Raw genomic sequence first — 13,937 nt, 5'->3', positions numbered from 1 at the left:
ATTTCTTTTAAATACCTTTTGGGTATTTACCTACGAAATATTCACATCCACATAGAACATTTTATATTTCATTAATTCCTACTTACTTAGGATTCTCTACTTGAATGTAGCCTTTAGAAACCAAGTTGGGTTTTGGCTTTACCAAGACTGCCTCCACTTTCTTCAGTCTCCTGCTACTTCCATAGCCATGCCAAGATTTCTCAGGTCTTTCTTCACTTTGTCCTTCCAACACAGATTGTGTCTTCTTTCATTCCACTTGGCCTTCAGATATAAAAGTGTACACTAGAACCACGGGGGTTACACAGACAATTATTTACATAATATCATTTACAATAACATGATTGACAACGTTAAGGAAAAAAGAAACATGAATTCCATTTGTATAAAATATTCTATTTACAATAATTAGCACTAACAGCAACTTAACACTAATTTAATCACATAAATAAAACTAAACCTATAATACAAAGCTTGAGACTGGAATGACTGGGGTACTTAATCAGCTAAGTCAGTATAGACATGTAAAATGACACTATGTGCATATGTACAAGGAGTGGCCTGATGCTACACTTGGTTAGGTCCCGGGGTCCCTAGCGGAGTGGCCCTCAACGATCGTAACTCCTCTTTCGTTACGTTGTTGGAACCCAAGCGCATGTCGATTGCGAAGATGGCCTGCAACAATTAAAAGAGGCCTTAGTAGCTCTTTTGCGGTCATCGAGTGTGGAGTAAGAAAACTTAAAAGTTACTTGGTACCATGATTCAAGATTGGTGAACAACTTTTATGATAACCTCTCTTTAGCGTTTTCATCCCACTGTGAAGCACGGGTATGGCGACTTGTATTTTTATAAAGTAAATCTATGTAAACAAACACTGCTGTAATTTTGACTTGAGCTAGGTCATCACTGTTCAGTTAGGTACTCAAGAAACAATATTTTGAATATAATACAATATGCATCTTGTATATTTGGGGAAGTAAAGTTTTTGTATGCTATAGTACCTTCTACAAGACAAAGTTTATAGTCAAAGCCATTCTACATGACATTTATTCCTAGTAAAAACGTTGTATACAATAATAGATAATAGTCCATTTACCATACTGGTACTCGATAAAGTTTATTTTAACACCCATCTCTGTTGGAAAAAGCGGTAGCGTTAGTAATGCCTAAGATTAGCTCTCAGGTAAAAAAACCAACCATGAAAAGTGCCCAGATGGAGCCTATGGCGATGCCAGCGAGTACGTCAGTCGCGTGGTGCATGTTGTCCATGACTCTAGACAGGGCCGTGTACCAGGCCAACATCAGCAGCACAAACTGACTTAGGAGTCGGGACAGTCGAGCTCTCCTCCAGTACAGTCTGTGGTGGAGATACACCTGAAAGTAAAACTTATTAGAACTCTATTTAATGGAAGCTTCCAATACATGGTCTTGGCTAAAGAAGCAACCGATCTTAGTCACATTCAGGTCACGGCTATTTTCAGTTGTATCTGCAGACATGATGGGCCAGTCCGCAGTTTACCAGACTGCTTTAACTGTCTGGGTGTTCCTGACGACGCAGAAAACACATTCTTCCGCTGTCCAGCTCGGCATATGCTCCGCCTGGAGGACACTCTACATTGTAGGTATATGTTCATTGAATCGGTTTTTGAGGGCATAATGGATGATGAGGACAGCTTGGACTTCTGGTAGCACTTAGTCTAGAACATCCTCCTAGCTAAAAGAAAGACCTAGATAACATTGCAGTTTAGATATAAATGTGTAATAAGAAGCCAGACAAGCGTCTGAAGACTACACAAGGTTTTCAATAGGTTGTCTATGGGTCTTAAATCCATATGAGTCCCCACAGAGGAGTAAGGTATACAGAGAATACTTGCTTATGGACCAACCGTGTGCTTTCAGCTCTAATATGTAAGTTGTGCAGGAAATATGCTTGTGACGAGCAAGGAAGGTCCCTAGTGAGGAGCACTGTGTGGGTATTTCTATCACATCCACCATGAGCGTTGTATAGTACATGAGGGCGATTGGCTGTGTGTTATAGGTACCTAGCTACTGTATAAGTTTTCCTAAACATCAGCGTCTAGTGCTTGGGTGTACGATTAATGTTTTCTTTGTGAGTCTCACACTACAGGATTAGGTACCACCTTGAGTGTAAACACATTTCCCTAAAAAAGTATCTATTACTTATTTAATATGCAAGCAAGTTTTTTGTGACAATTACTCCTCCAAAACTACTGAACCGATTGACATGATTTTGGTGTCATTGGAAAGAGCGTAACTGAAGTTGTGCAGGAAACTTTCTTTTTAGCTAAATAATTAAAGAATGAGGCCCTGGGGCCCTTTAAAGTTTCAAATTTCTCCATAAGATTAACATGGGGAACAAACATTGTTATGAAACTCCAGCTGTTGTCAGAAATGCTGTTCTGCTATTTAATTTAATTTGTTTACAAGGAGAATTGTTTCTTGGTGACATGTGGTTAATGAATTATACTTTAGCATATATATTTTAAATGGTATACACTATATAAAATGATAGTATTGTAATACATTGAGAGATCTTCATTTGAATAATCAATAAGCACGATTGAGCCTTTGCCTACATGTTTCCTATTAAGTGTGTTGTAACTGTTTCTTATAGTATATTATAGTATCTCAAAGTAAACCCGAATTATTCTTTTCTGTATTCTCACCCCGTAGCGAAGCACGGGTATAGCAACTAGTATACAATTAATTGTTTTGGACAGTCTAAAAGCTGGAATTATCTTTCAAAAGATGAACAATATTGGCACATAGACATACTTATTTATCTATACCATCAACACACTTTATATAAGTAAAAGTAATGTAGATGCAACAATTAATAAAATGTCCTTCATTGATATGAATCTACAGGGTGTCTCAGACCACCCGGCCGGCTTGTATAGCTCCAATATGAAAGCAAATGGAAACCTAATTGCAACTGGAACCCCCTATTTTGACCCCAAGGAATTCAGCTAAATTATTTTCAACCCCAAAAAAGCACCCCAAAGGGCAGATTTTGGGGGGTGGGGGTGGTTTTTGGGAAATTTTCAAATGTAAAGGGGGGTCGTGTTATACCTCTTTTTAAAGGTCCTTTAGTCCTGAGTATTTTAGTGGAAAAAGATTTAAATTATCTTCATTCCTATTTACAGGGTGTTCAAAAACGTACAAAAAATAGACCTTTGAACTACTTTTCACTGTAAAGAGGTGGAATTTTGTGGGGGGTTCAAATTTTGATAACACTTTAATTAATAAATGAGCTTTCAAAAACTCTGGTTTCAACCCTTTTGCTATCTTTTTACTTACGTTACGCATTTTCAAACTTTTTGAAGTTTCAAAAGCTGTTATCTCAAAAATTTCAAATGGCAACATGCGTTTCATTACTAACCCCATTGTAGCCCTTGAAATTTGCTATAATTTTTGTATTTAATGTTTTTTGGTATCTTCATTGGTTAAAGAGATATAACGAAATTAGTGTATTTTAATGTTTTATTAAATGGTATTCAAAGTGTTTGCTGTTGTAAATGTACACTTCTAGGTCTCAATTAAAACTAATTATGTTAAAAAATTAAAATACTACCCAGATTGTTAAACTTGGAGGATTAATAAAGGAAAAAACACAACTGCAAATATTCTTAGTTATTTTACAATTACAAAGTTCTAATAGTGCTTTGAATGAATACTGTCTATAAATGCTACTGGTAAATAAAAAAATCATCATGAAATCAATGAGCGTGTGCATGCAACTGGTCACGTTTGATTAGATAAATCAAATTACAGTATAAGGAACTTACTGGATTTGTACGAGAGGTGAATGCACCTGCGGTAGTAAAACAGCAATACAGTACCATAATAGTGGAGAAGAAGTACTACATGCATAACAAAGTTGGGGTTTGCATGGAACAAAATGGAAGGCAATTTAAGCATTTGTAGAAGTCCATCAGTATGTAGGCTATTAATGCTGATTCAAACAAATTATTCATTCAAAGAACTATTAGAGCCATGGAATTGTTAAATAACTAAGAACATTTGCAGTTGTGTTCTTTCCTTTATCAATCTTCCAAGATCAACAATCTGAGTACTATTTTATTTTTTTAGACAAGATTTGTTTTAATTGAGACCTAGAGGTGTACATTTGCCACAGTAAACACTTTGAATACCATTTAATAAACCATTAAAATACACTAATTTCGTTATATCTCTTTAACCAATGAAGATACCAAAAAACATTAAATACAAAAATTATAGCAAATTTTAAGGGCTACAATGTGGTTTGTAATTAAACCCATGTTGCCATTTGAAATTTTTGAGATAACAGCTTTTGAAACTTCAAAAAGTTTGAAAATGCGTAACATAAGTAAAAAGATAGCAAAAGGGTTGAAACCAGAGTTTTTTGAAAGCTCATTTAGCAATTAAAGTGTTATCAAAATTTGAACCCCCCACAAAATTCCACTTCTTTACAGTGAAAAGTAGTTCAAAGGGCTATTTTTTGTACGTTTTTGAACACCCTGTAAATAGGGATGAAGATAATTTAAATCTTTTTCCACTAAAATACTCAGGACTAAAGGACCTTTAAAAAGAGGTATAACACGACCCCCCTTTACATTTGAAAATTTCCCAAAAACCACCCCCACCCCCCAAAATCTGCCCTTTGGGGTGCTTTTTTGGGGTTGAAAATAATTTAGCTGAATTCCTTGGGGTCAAAATAGGGGGTTCCAGTTGCAATTAGGTTTCCATTTGCTTTCATATTGGAGCTATACAAGCCGGCCGGGTGGTCTGAGACACCCTGTATAATATGAGTGAGGTGCCGTGAATAATATGATTTATATATCTACAAGTTCCAATTATTATTGTTGTCATTTAGCCGGTTATGTACTGACAATATATACATTCTGTTAGTTTTACATACTAGATGGATGACAATGTTCATAGTCATAATATTTTAATCAAACGTTGTATTTTGGATTTCCCTGGACAAAGTTTTAAGCATACACTTGTGGTCGGGTCGTATCCTATGTTCGTATTTGTGCTGTTTGCGTTTACACATCATCCCTGGTAAATGGCATGAAATTAAACAAAAAGATCAATCAACACAGTCCAACTGTTTTCGGGCCAGTGACGTCATTTGTTTATGTTTATGATCCATATAGTTTCTTTTCTAATATCACTGCAATCAATTGATCGAAGCAATTTCTTTACTGGTACTTATTTTAATACTTTTCATTGACTCGGTATTTTCTGACGCATATTTAAAATAAATTAACACATTTCACGAATAAATATATCAACAATAGATCCCATGCAAGTAATGAACTACGGGGAGGCCTCTATTTCAGTTCAGAACACACATAATTACTAGTTTCTAATTCTGGTAAATAATAATTGAATCTCAATTGAGTGATTAAGTATTTTCAAAATAACACTTTAAGAAAGCTGGCTTTAGACTTATTGAGTTATTTGCGATATCCCCGCCTGTTATTGCGATGGCGTGCTAAGTTATTGAACAGCTGTTGAAGCAGACAGCTGTTCAGTTCACAGATGCTCAGTTATTGCTTGTCGCAGGTCTGGAAAATGTTTCCGGCTCTATAGCATAGCATCTTGACACGGCTGTACAAATCATATGTTCAAAACGGAGGTTAGAGTCAAGTTAACCCTAACACGTATGTACTAAACTCAATAAGGCTGATTGATTGTTTTTCCAATGCCACACAGCTGACTTAAACAAATAAAGGGAGCAGTGGTAGATAGAACATAAACATTATGGTTGCTACAAAGTGACCATGAAAATTAGTTGCCATTGGTACTAATAAGCAGTTAACATCTATGTTTAATTAACGATAATGAAATTGCCATTAGTTAGAATAATATGCGTCTTTAAGGTAAGTTAGTAAGAGTTGTGATATGCCTATTTCTTCGTATAATATGCCGATACGTAATAAGATTGTTTTATCTTTTGACTTGAAAGCTAGGAAGGCTTTAAGAATAATTATACTTTTAGCTCAGCTTTTAATTATCTCAATTAAATCATAATATAGTTACAGTATCCTTGTATCACTATATAGCACTAAGTTGCCTAAAAAGTGTTCACCACTTAGGCCTACTTGAATTCAAGGAATATACTATCAATTATAAATGTTATGATAATTGAGTTTTGTGTTTAAAATCAATTATGTAACTACTTCATACTCTAAGTTTGAAAACCCTAACTTTCCAAAATCGCGTTTTCCCCCAGACCCCCATTGCAAAACGCAAAGCACGAGAAAATAGCTGTGTGTACCCGTCGTAAGAAGGACGGGACTCGTCCTACGCGTATTTATGACCGTACCATCTATTTTGGACGATTTTGAGATGTTAATTTTAAATATTTTTAAAAACCTTTGCTTTCGGTAACATTATTGCCAGTAACAGCATCTGATCCATCCATCCGGGTTTCTGTTATGCTTCTTACCACTATTTGATGTTTAAAATAGTTTCCTGTTGGCCCCCATTCCCATAAAGGATTGTTATTGTATTAAGATAAATTGCTATATTCAGTTAAAACATTTAGTCATATACAGGCTATGTCTGTTAAGTTAATGTTTGTAGCCTAAAACTTCTCTCGAATTTCAACAGGGGGGTTGGCAAAAAGGTTGGGATAAAGAGCGTTTTGGTCTGAAAGTCCGATCGGCGAACAGACCTCAGGAAATGTCGTATTTTGATATTTCACGGGTTACCACGACGATTACGAAATAACAACGGAAATGTAAACAAAAGGAATCATAACAATGATTGTAACTAGCCCATATAGGAACACGTTACTAATAGAGTAAAAAGAAATTTACATTTGGGTGAATACGATTAAGAAGGGGTATATTAAACAACTACCTAGCTCAATTGCTGAGGATTTGATTAGTATATTAAAAATGTTAATCTTGATTTGTTGGCTACTCATCATATAAATAAATGTATACACAATTTACAAAAAATGTGTAGGTATATTTCGAGTTTACTCACTCAATTATTACGAGTTATAATCAAATCCTCAGCAATTGAGCTAGGTAGTTGTTTAATATACCTTCTTAATCGTATTCACCCAAATGTAAATTTCTTTTTACTCTATTAGTAACGTGTTCCTATATGGGCTAGTTACAATCATTGTTATGATTCCTTTTGTTTACATTTCCGTTGTTATTTCGTAATCGTCGTGGTAAGATTAACATAAATAATACCATCAAGAAAAAAACATACCGGAATGAATTAAATTAAAAATATACAACGGAGTATGTTTGATGGTAGAAAATAACGGAATGAACTATACATTTATAAACTATCACTCACTCTCCGGCATTTCAATTGATGAAAAGCGCACACTGTAATATTCTTCCTAAACTAACAGAACAAGTTTAGGGACACGAAAAACATGTTAAGCAGGCTTCACATCTTACAACCGGATGAGTCCACTAGCAGTATCCAAAGTCAATGGTGTAATCAATGGCGACATGTACATATTGCAATGTAAACGTTTGTCTATAGAAAGGCCTTAGTATTACATAACATTGTTTATCCAAGATAACACCACTTGAGATGACTAGGTCAATAACCGGCCTACAAAATAAACTGGTATCAACTCTTGCAACTCATTGTTTTGTTTACATTGACTAGTCGTCCTGTAATCAAGCTACAGTTCTAGGAGGTCACGAATTGTGGATATTTATAGGCCTGCACTATGGATGCGATCCTCCCTGGTGTGGATTAACGTCCGCACTAGTGAGTACTACGACTTTCCGCAGTACTATTCTGATAATTAAACCAATTCGTTAATACCAAGGCAAGAATGTGGTTTGGATTCCCCTAACTATCTGTATGGGCTATTAATTACCAGCTGTGTATATGGAATATGTCGGCCTTAGTCACTGACAAGACTACAAGATCGTGTCACTTATCCTACACTCATATTTGAGTTAAAATATGCACATAGTGGCATCCCCATCTTAAATAATATATAATTGAATATAATTACGACTATATAACACCTGAATGTCTGTATAAAAATTGACGTTTTGAATTATTATACTATTATAATTTATATACAATAATAAATTTCATAGTGGTCTAGTAGTCTATGATTTTCCCAAAGTTATTTAATTTTCACCGGCTAAATATTCTTTCATTGGTTTGGATAAAAGTTTAATTCTTTCTTTTAGAATCATTTTTCCTTGACCTTCACATTCGGGTATGTGTGAGTTTTGTTCATCAAGTTTTTAAATATTATGCGAAACAATCTAATGTTAAATTGGAGTCATGAAGTACATTTTAGGTCTGTTTTAAATTGAATTTATTTTACTAATGCGATTAAGTGGCCAAGACATTTTAAGTGTACTCTTGGTTCTATTTTTTGTACGTTGATCCGTTGAAAGGAAATCTACAATATGGCAGTTTTCTTTTAATTATTTGAGGTAATGTTCAGCTAAAATAATGTTATGTATTCAATCATTATTGAAAACAATGACAAATTAAATGTAAAGTTGCGTACCTTTGTCCGTCTTAAATCCTTTAAATTGTCTGATGATTACTTACTTGTTTACGTCTTAATCAATAAACACAACGCTAATATAAAAAAAAAAACTGAACGGATTGTAAACAAATTTGTGATAAAAAAATATAAAAAAAACGTGTAGAAATAGGTGTTCATTGATTGAGGCCTTTGTCAGCTGCTATAGTGCATCGATTTGAAGGGATTAGAAAGAGAGTCTTATTACCCGAAACTAGTAATTTTCACACTAGGTACAGTATTATATAAAAGACTGACGTCAGAAAATAACAGAACCTATTCATCACATAGCTTATCCACAGTATTTCCACGCTATCAATCTTGGAATAACAAGTTTTTAAAATAAAAATTTATCGATAGTAGTCAATCAAAACACTACATTTTGTTCTATTAACACGTGAACTGATTAATAGTTTGGGAGATCGACTAGATTTTTGTGTAAAGATCGTATGCAACTAATCATTTGGCAAGTTATTGTGTCAATTTAAATTATTCACCACTGCGCATACAATGTGTTTCGCGGATTTTAAAATATATTCATGATAATTTATGAATGTATTAAGACAAGTTTTAGTGTAAGATAAAATTGGATATGTCTACCGTTGCATACACAATGATAATCCGTTGCGTATAATAAAATGATGAAAACGTTACGAGTCATACTTATGATGCTTATGTTTATGATAATTATGATGCTTATGATACAGTCATATTGTATCTGTTTTCCTATGTATATTAACCAGTTGACAATTAAAAGAGAACAATATGCATTAACATATCCCACAAAAAAACTTATGTGTGCAACTTCCATAGTAAATCATTTTGGTGCTTCATTACCCTAGTTAAGTGTAGGCTCAGCGTGTCTGACCACAATGAACGGTGGGTAGTGAAAAACAACAGAGCCAGACAATAAAGCCAAACAGACTAGTTAATTATGGTGTCGTAGTCGTGAGAAACCAACAGGAGACTTTCTTGGTGGGCTCACGATTTCCTGAAAATCAGGATTGGAAAGGCCATTAACAGCAGTAATCGTATCCCAGTCACTTTACAAAGAAAGATAAGGAGGAATCTCAAAGATGTGTGAAATGTCCACTAGTTGGTGTTTTGTTTTGATCTTAAACGATATTGGAAATTAGATAAGAAATAAACAAATAAGTTCTGAGGTTAAATGAGTTAGTGATGTTTGCGGATTTTAAGCTCTGGTAGTTTCTGGTTGGACCTAAACGTATCGACTTACTAATTTATTCCTCAGGAGTAAATTTATTTGCCGACGTTCTCAGCACACGCTCCTGATAATTTAAAGTTTGTTCAGGAGTTATTTTCAACCATCTATCAAATGTATGTTTGTATGTGTGTGTTTGATTTTAACGATTTAAAGCAGAATGAACAATCAAATGTTTCTAGAGACACGATAACACAACAGTTTCGTTCTACAGTATTTACACGTCCCCAAGATTATATGTCTGTGTTACCATTATGTGTTATAACTCTTTTACCCAATAGAGGCCATCGACTCCAACACCACTAGTTCGTTGACATTTGTTGCTGTATACCCATGCACCATGCAGCTGCATTGTCACTGCAGACTGCACTATGCAGTTGCATTGTCACTGCAGACTGCACTATGTAGGCGGCTTCCTACGCCGACCGTCTGGTGCATATTAAACTCTTCGCCACTCCTTGGTGAAGATTTACCAGACCTTGCGTAGGCTGGGTTGGTCCTCAATATCAGTAGCTAACGATTGGGACATCATCGCTCCAACACTACAAGTCGGTTGTTCAGGCTACAAATACAGCGGATGATAAATATGGAAAAATCGTACATTGGTAAAGGTTTTTAATTGCCTGGCTCAGTATCAAAATTAACCCGTGTGCATTTGCCCGCAATTGGCAACGGGGTAACATCACAGAGTTATTCAATTAATGATTTAGAACAACTTGTAGTACAATACGATAAAGGTACAATAAATTAAAAAAGAAGAAAACCCCGCCGCAGTTATCTGTAGACTAAGCGAATTTCTACTAGTCTGATTGAACTTCACTTAAATATTTGCTTAAATATGTCAGATACATTCCCTATTTAAATAACATTAGGTTAAACAAGCTACTTATGTTGCATCTTCATGAAAGGTATGAAGGATGGCTTAGAATGAAAAAGTAAGTTTGCCGAATTCAACCAGAATATAAAATCCACAAACGAGCAAACTACAACGGTTTGGCTATTCTCCTTGAGTTTTACATTTGCAGATTTATGGAATTTTCTTTGTAACCATTATGCGTAAACTACTTTTTAATATACAAAATTATTTGTTTCTAGCACTACAACATGGCTTAGCGAAATTGCAAAATCTTAGGTTTTGAGGTGAAATCATGGGAAACAAATTTTAACCCCATAAAACCCCATTTTTGAAGTCCAATCATGTTGGTTCGCGATCTCTTTAGATTTTACAGGTTTGAACAAAATTTAATCAAAATCAGAGGATTTTTACTCGAGCTATCGTGCTTATACGGACACACAAATATATGACCATTTCATTTAATGTATAAATAGAAATACAATATTTGAACGGTAATGCAATAGATAAAACCTACTCCTAAGAGTGACGAGTGAGTATGTTTTATCTATGGTACCTAATGATTTTTGCCTCTGAGGACATCAAAATTTAAAAAAAATCGTCCCCGGGTCAAGGTCTTACCATAAGACCTGCGATAATATATGATTAATATATGAAATATGGGATATTCACTAAAAGTACTAAAAGTATCTATATCTAACTAAATTCCGCCGTTGTGTTGTGAATTGAAAGATATATACGAGTGTGGTCGCTTCCGTGCGAGACGAAGTCGAGTGCGGGATTACCATACGAGTCGGTAAACACATTTTGGACGGGTGACGTACGATATTTTCGCCATAATACTCTAAGCTAACCTAACAATAGAAAAAAAACATAACAAATCCTTTTTCCTACAGTCACCCGACTAAGTTGGCTTCCTTGTACTGTTTATAGTACAGAAAGCTGCTAATTGCTGCATATTTATATTTTGCCGTACGGTTTATACTTTGCCGTACGGTTTATACTTTGCCGCACATCAGGATTCCAACGAAACAACACAAAACAGCGTGGTTCTATTATGCACGTAATCCGTGTACGCATGGAAATAGGTTGGCAACACTTAAAGATAATAATACTATGAGCAGCTGATTGACTATTATGACTACGATTTAACCTGTCATTTCGTGTTTATAGTTTCGGTATTTCTGAACTTTCTGGACTTTTCTTTTAAACGTTTTTAAAACATTCCTACGATCTTAATAAATAAGAAAATACAATTTAAGCGTTTTTTTAGGCGCGGAAACCACTTCAAATTACAAAAACATACGGAACTATATTATATTCTTAAAACGCGGAGCACATTTCTTGCCGAGGAAAAATAGCGGAGAGAAACGGACCGCGCGTACTACTTTCTCTAGGGCACCTATTTGTGTTGCCAGCTGAACCTAAAAACGTGTTGTATAGTGTTTGAATGACTAATTATTTATGTACTTTATAGTGACTGTAGGAAAAATATAATGTGTAACACGAGTGAAAAAGGCCTTTGCTGCACTCGAGATCATTCCGCACTCGCCTGCGGCTCGTGCGTAAACATTGCTCTCGTGTGCAGCAAAGTGCCACTTTCACCACTAGTTACACAAATAACTATTTTATTCCTACCGACTAAAGAACTAACAATCACTCACTCCTCACTATAGTAATTTGTATTCATCGCTAGAGGTTATGTTTTTGTTTATAGCCACTCATTGTCAAATATAATATAATCAGCTGGTTGGTGCCTGGTAAAAACCATCGTAATAGTATATTACGTTACTAGTCTTGAAAATAAGTGTTTACCGGACGAGTGTGGTCGTTCCCGTGCCAGACGAAGTCGAGTACGGGATTACCATACGAGTCCGGTACACACATTTTGGACGAGTTACGTACGATAGTTTACGCCATACTACTAAATCCGTACAAATCCTTAAGGACTAAAAATCACTAGTCATAACCTCTAAGAGAGGTTATGTTTTTGTTTATAACTACTCACTGCCACCTAAATACAGTATACTCAGCTGATTGGTGTCCGGCAAAACTCATTGCAGCACAGTAGTACGCAATGAAACCCCATTTGAATAAGCTGGCGGCAAACAGCTGTTTTCTGGACTAATTACTTGCGTGGGAAGTTCGTCAAAATAATGTAGTGTGGCGTAAAAACTAATTACAGTACAGTAGTACCTTTGACGCCAATAGTCAATGGTAGTACCTTTGTAGTACCATAGACTAACCAACACAAGTAGACTTCTCATCCCATTATAAATTTTGAAGCACGTTTTTCGTGTCTAGTTCATGTACGTGAAAGGCGCTAGTGTCGACGAAACTTTGTTTCTATTATTTTAGGGTTATTTTCTTGATTTGTGCTTTACTGTTTGGTTATATAACTAGGGGACAAGTTATTGTTTATGATTAGATCGTATTATTTGGTTAAACGAGGTTTTAAATGGCTGTAATAACGGGAAACAAATTGTAAACAAAACACGACCTCTACATAAACCGTACAGAACTAACAATAAAATATAAGGGAGTATGTTTTATCTATGGTAGTACGTAATGAAACCCCATTTGATTAAGCTGGCGGCAAACAGCTATTTTAAGGACTAAATCCTTATGTGGGAAGTTCGTTAAAACAGTAACACTCCCAGTAGGTTAACAGTAAAACGGTAAAACTCTCAACAAGCTCGAAACAAATATTATTTAATTTTGTCAAAACCTCAGCGTTTGCACATACATTAATTGTCTATGTCCATGCTGATTCCGAAAACAACCGAACTTAAGAACTACAATATGTCTTTTTTGCATTTACATTTTTTTTTATTGAGCTACCGTACACAATGTTATAATTTGAAACTTCTTTTGGCAACGTTTTGGATCATTCATTCATTATTTTATAATATTCGTGGATAAAACCATAGCCCACTCTTTAAGTTCAAAAATAGACTGATTATATTAACAGGCAATCAGTGCCTACACAGGCACCTCCTACGTTATGTCATAGCTAGAACATGTGATTTATTGTCTGACAGGTTCAACAACCTCATTGCCAAGGCTAAGAGAGATTAGAGCATCTGGCGGGAAGATGCACCGGTATACAACAGTGACAATCGGGCCAAGAGAACCAAATCAGGACACTATGTTACGCAGAGGAAGCATTAACCAGACCACTTGTTATGCAAAGAGACCAAATCAGGGCCAGATATTTTGAAACGAAAGCAACTGTATTTCCAAATTCAACTGTAACTGTTCGAGTAGCTATAAAAAAATCACAAATGAGTATGTAATTGGAAACATAGGGTTAAAATTTG

At 35.3% G+C, this 13,937-nt stretch overlaps 1 protein-coding gene across 1 annotated transcript in view; it reads right to left on the bottom strand.

Moving 5' to 3' along the window:
- Positions 1-372: 372 nt before the first annotated feature.
- Positions 373-13,937, bottom strand: part of LOC128996789 (putative phosphatidate phosphatase) — a 49,230-nt gene continuing 35,665 nt past the window's right edge. Inside the window, exons 6-7 of the mRNA XM_054422255.1 lie at positions 1,195-1,371; positions 373-672 (exon numbers count right to left, since the gene is read on the bottom strand). Coding sequence (XP_054278230.1) covers positions 565-672; positions 1,195-1,371 — 285 coding nt within the window. The 3' untranslated portion in view covers positions 373-564. The remainder of the gene's footprint in view (positions 673-1,194; positions 1,372-13,937) is intronic.

This window comes from Macrosteles quadrilineatus, unplaced genomic scaffold (assembly GCF_028750875.1).
Source record: "Macrosteles quadrilineatus isolate MER2022 unplaced genomic scaffold, UCM_ALF_1.0 Scaffold_6__1_contigs__length_79288215, whole genome shotgun sequence".
Taxonomy (NCBI): domain Eukaryota; kingdom Metazoa; phylum Arthropoda; class Insecta; order Hemiptera; family Cicadellidae; genus Macrosteles; species Macrosteles quadrilineatus.
Note: the sequence above shows the minus strand (reverse complement) of the source record. Positions and strands in the feature narration are given on the sequence as shown.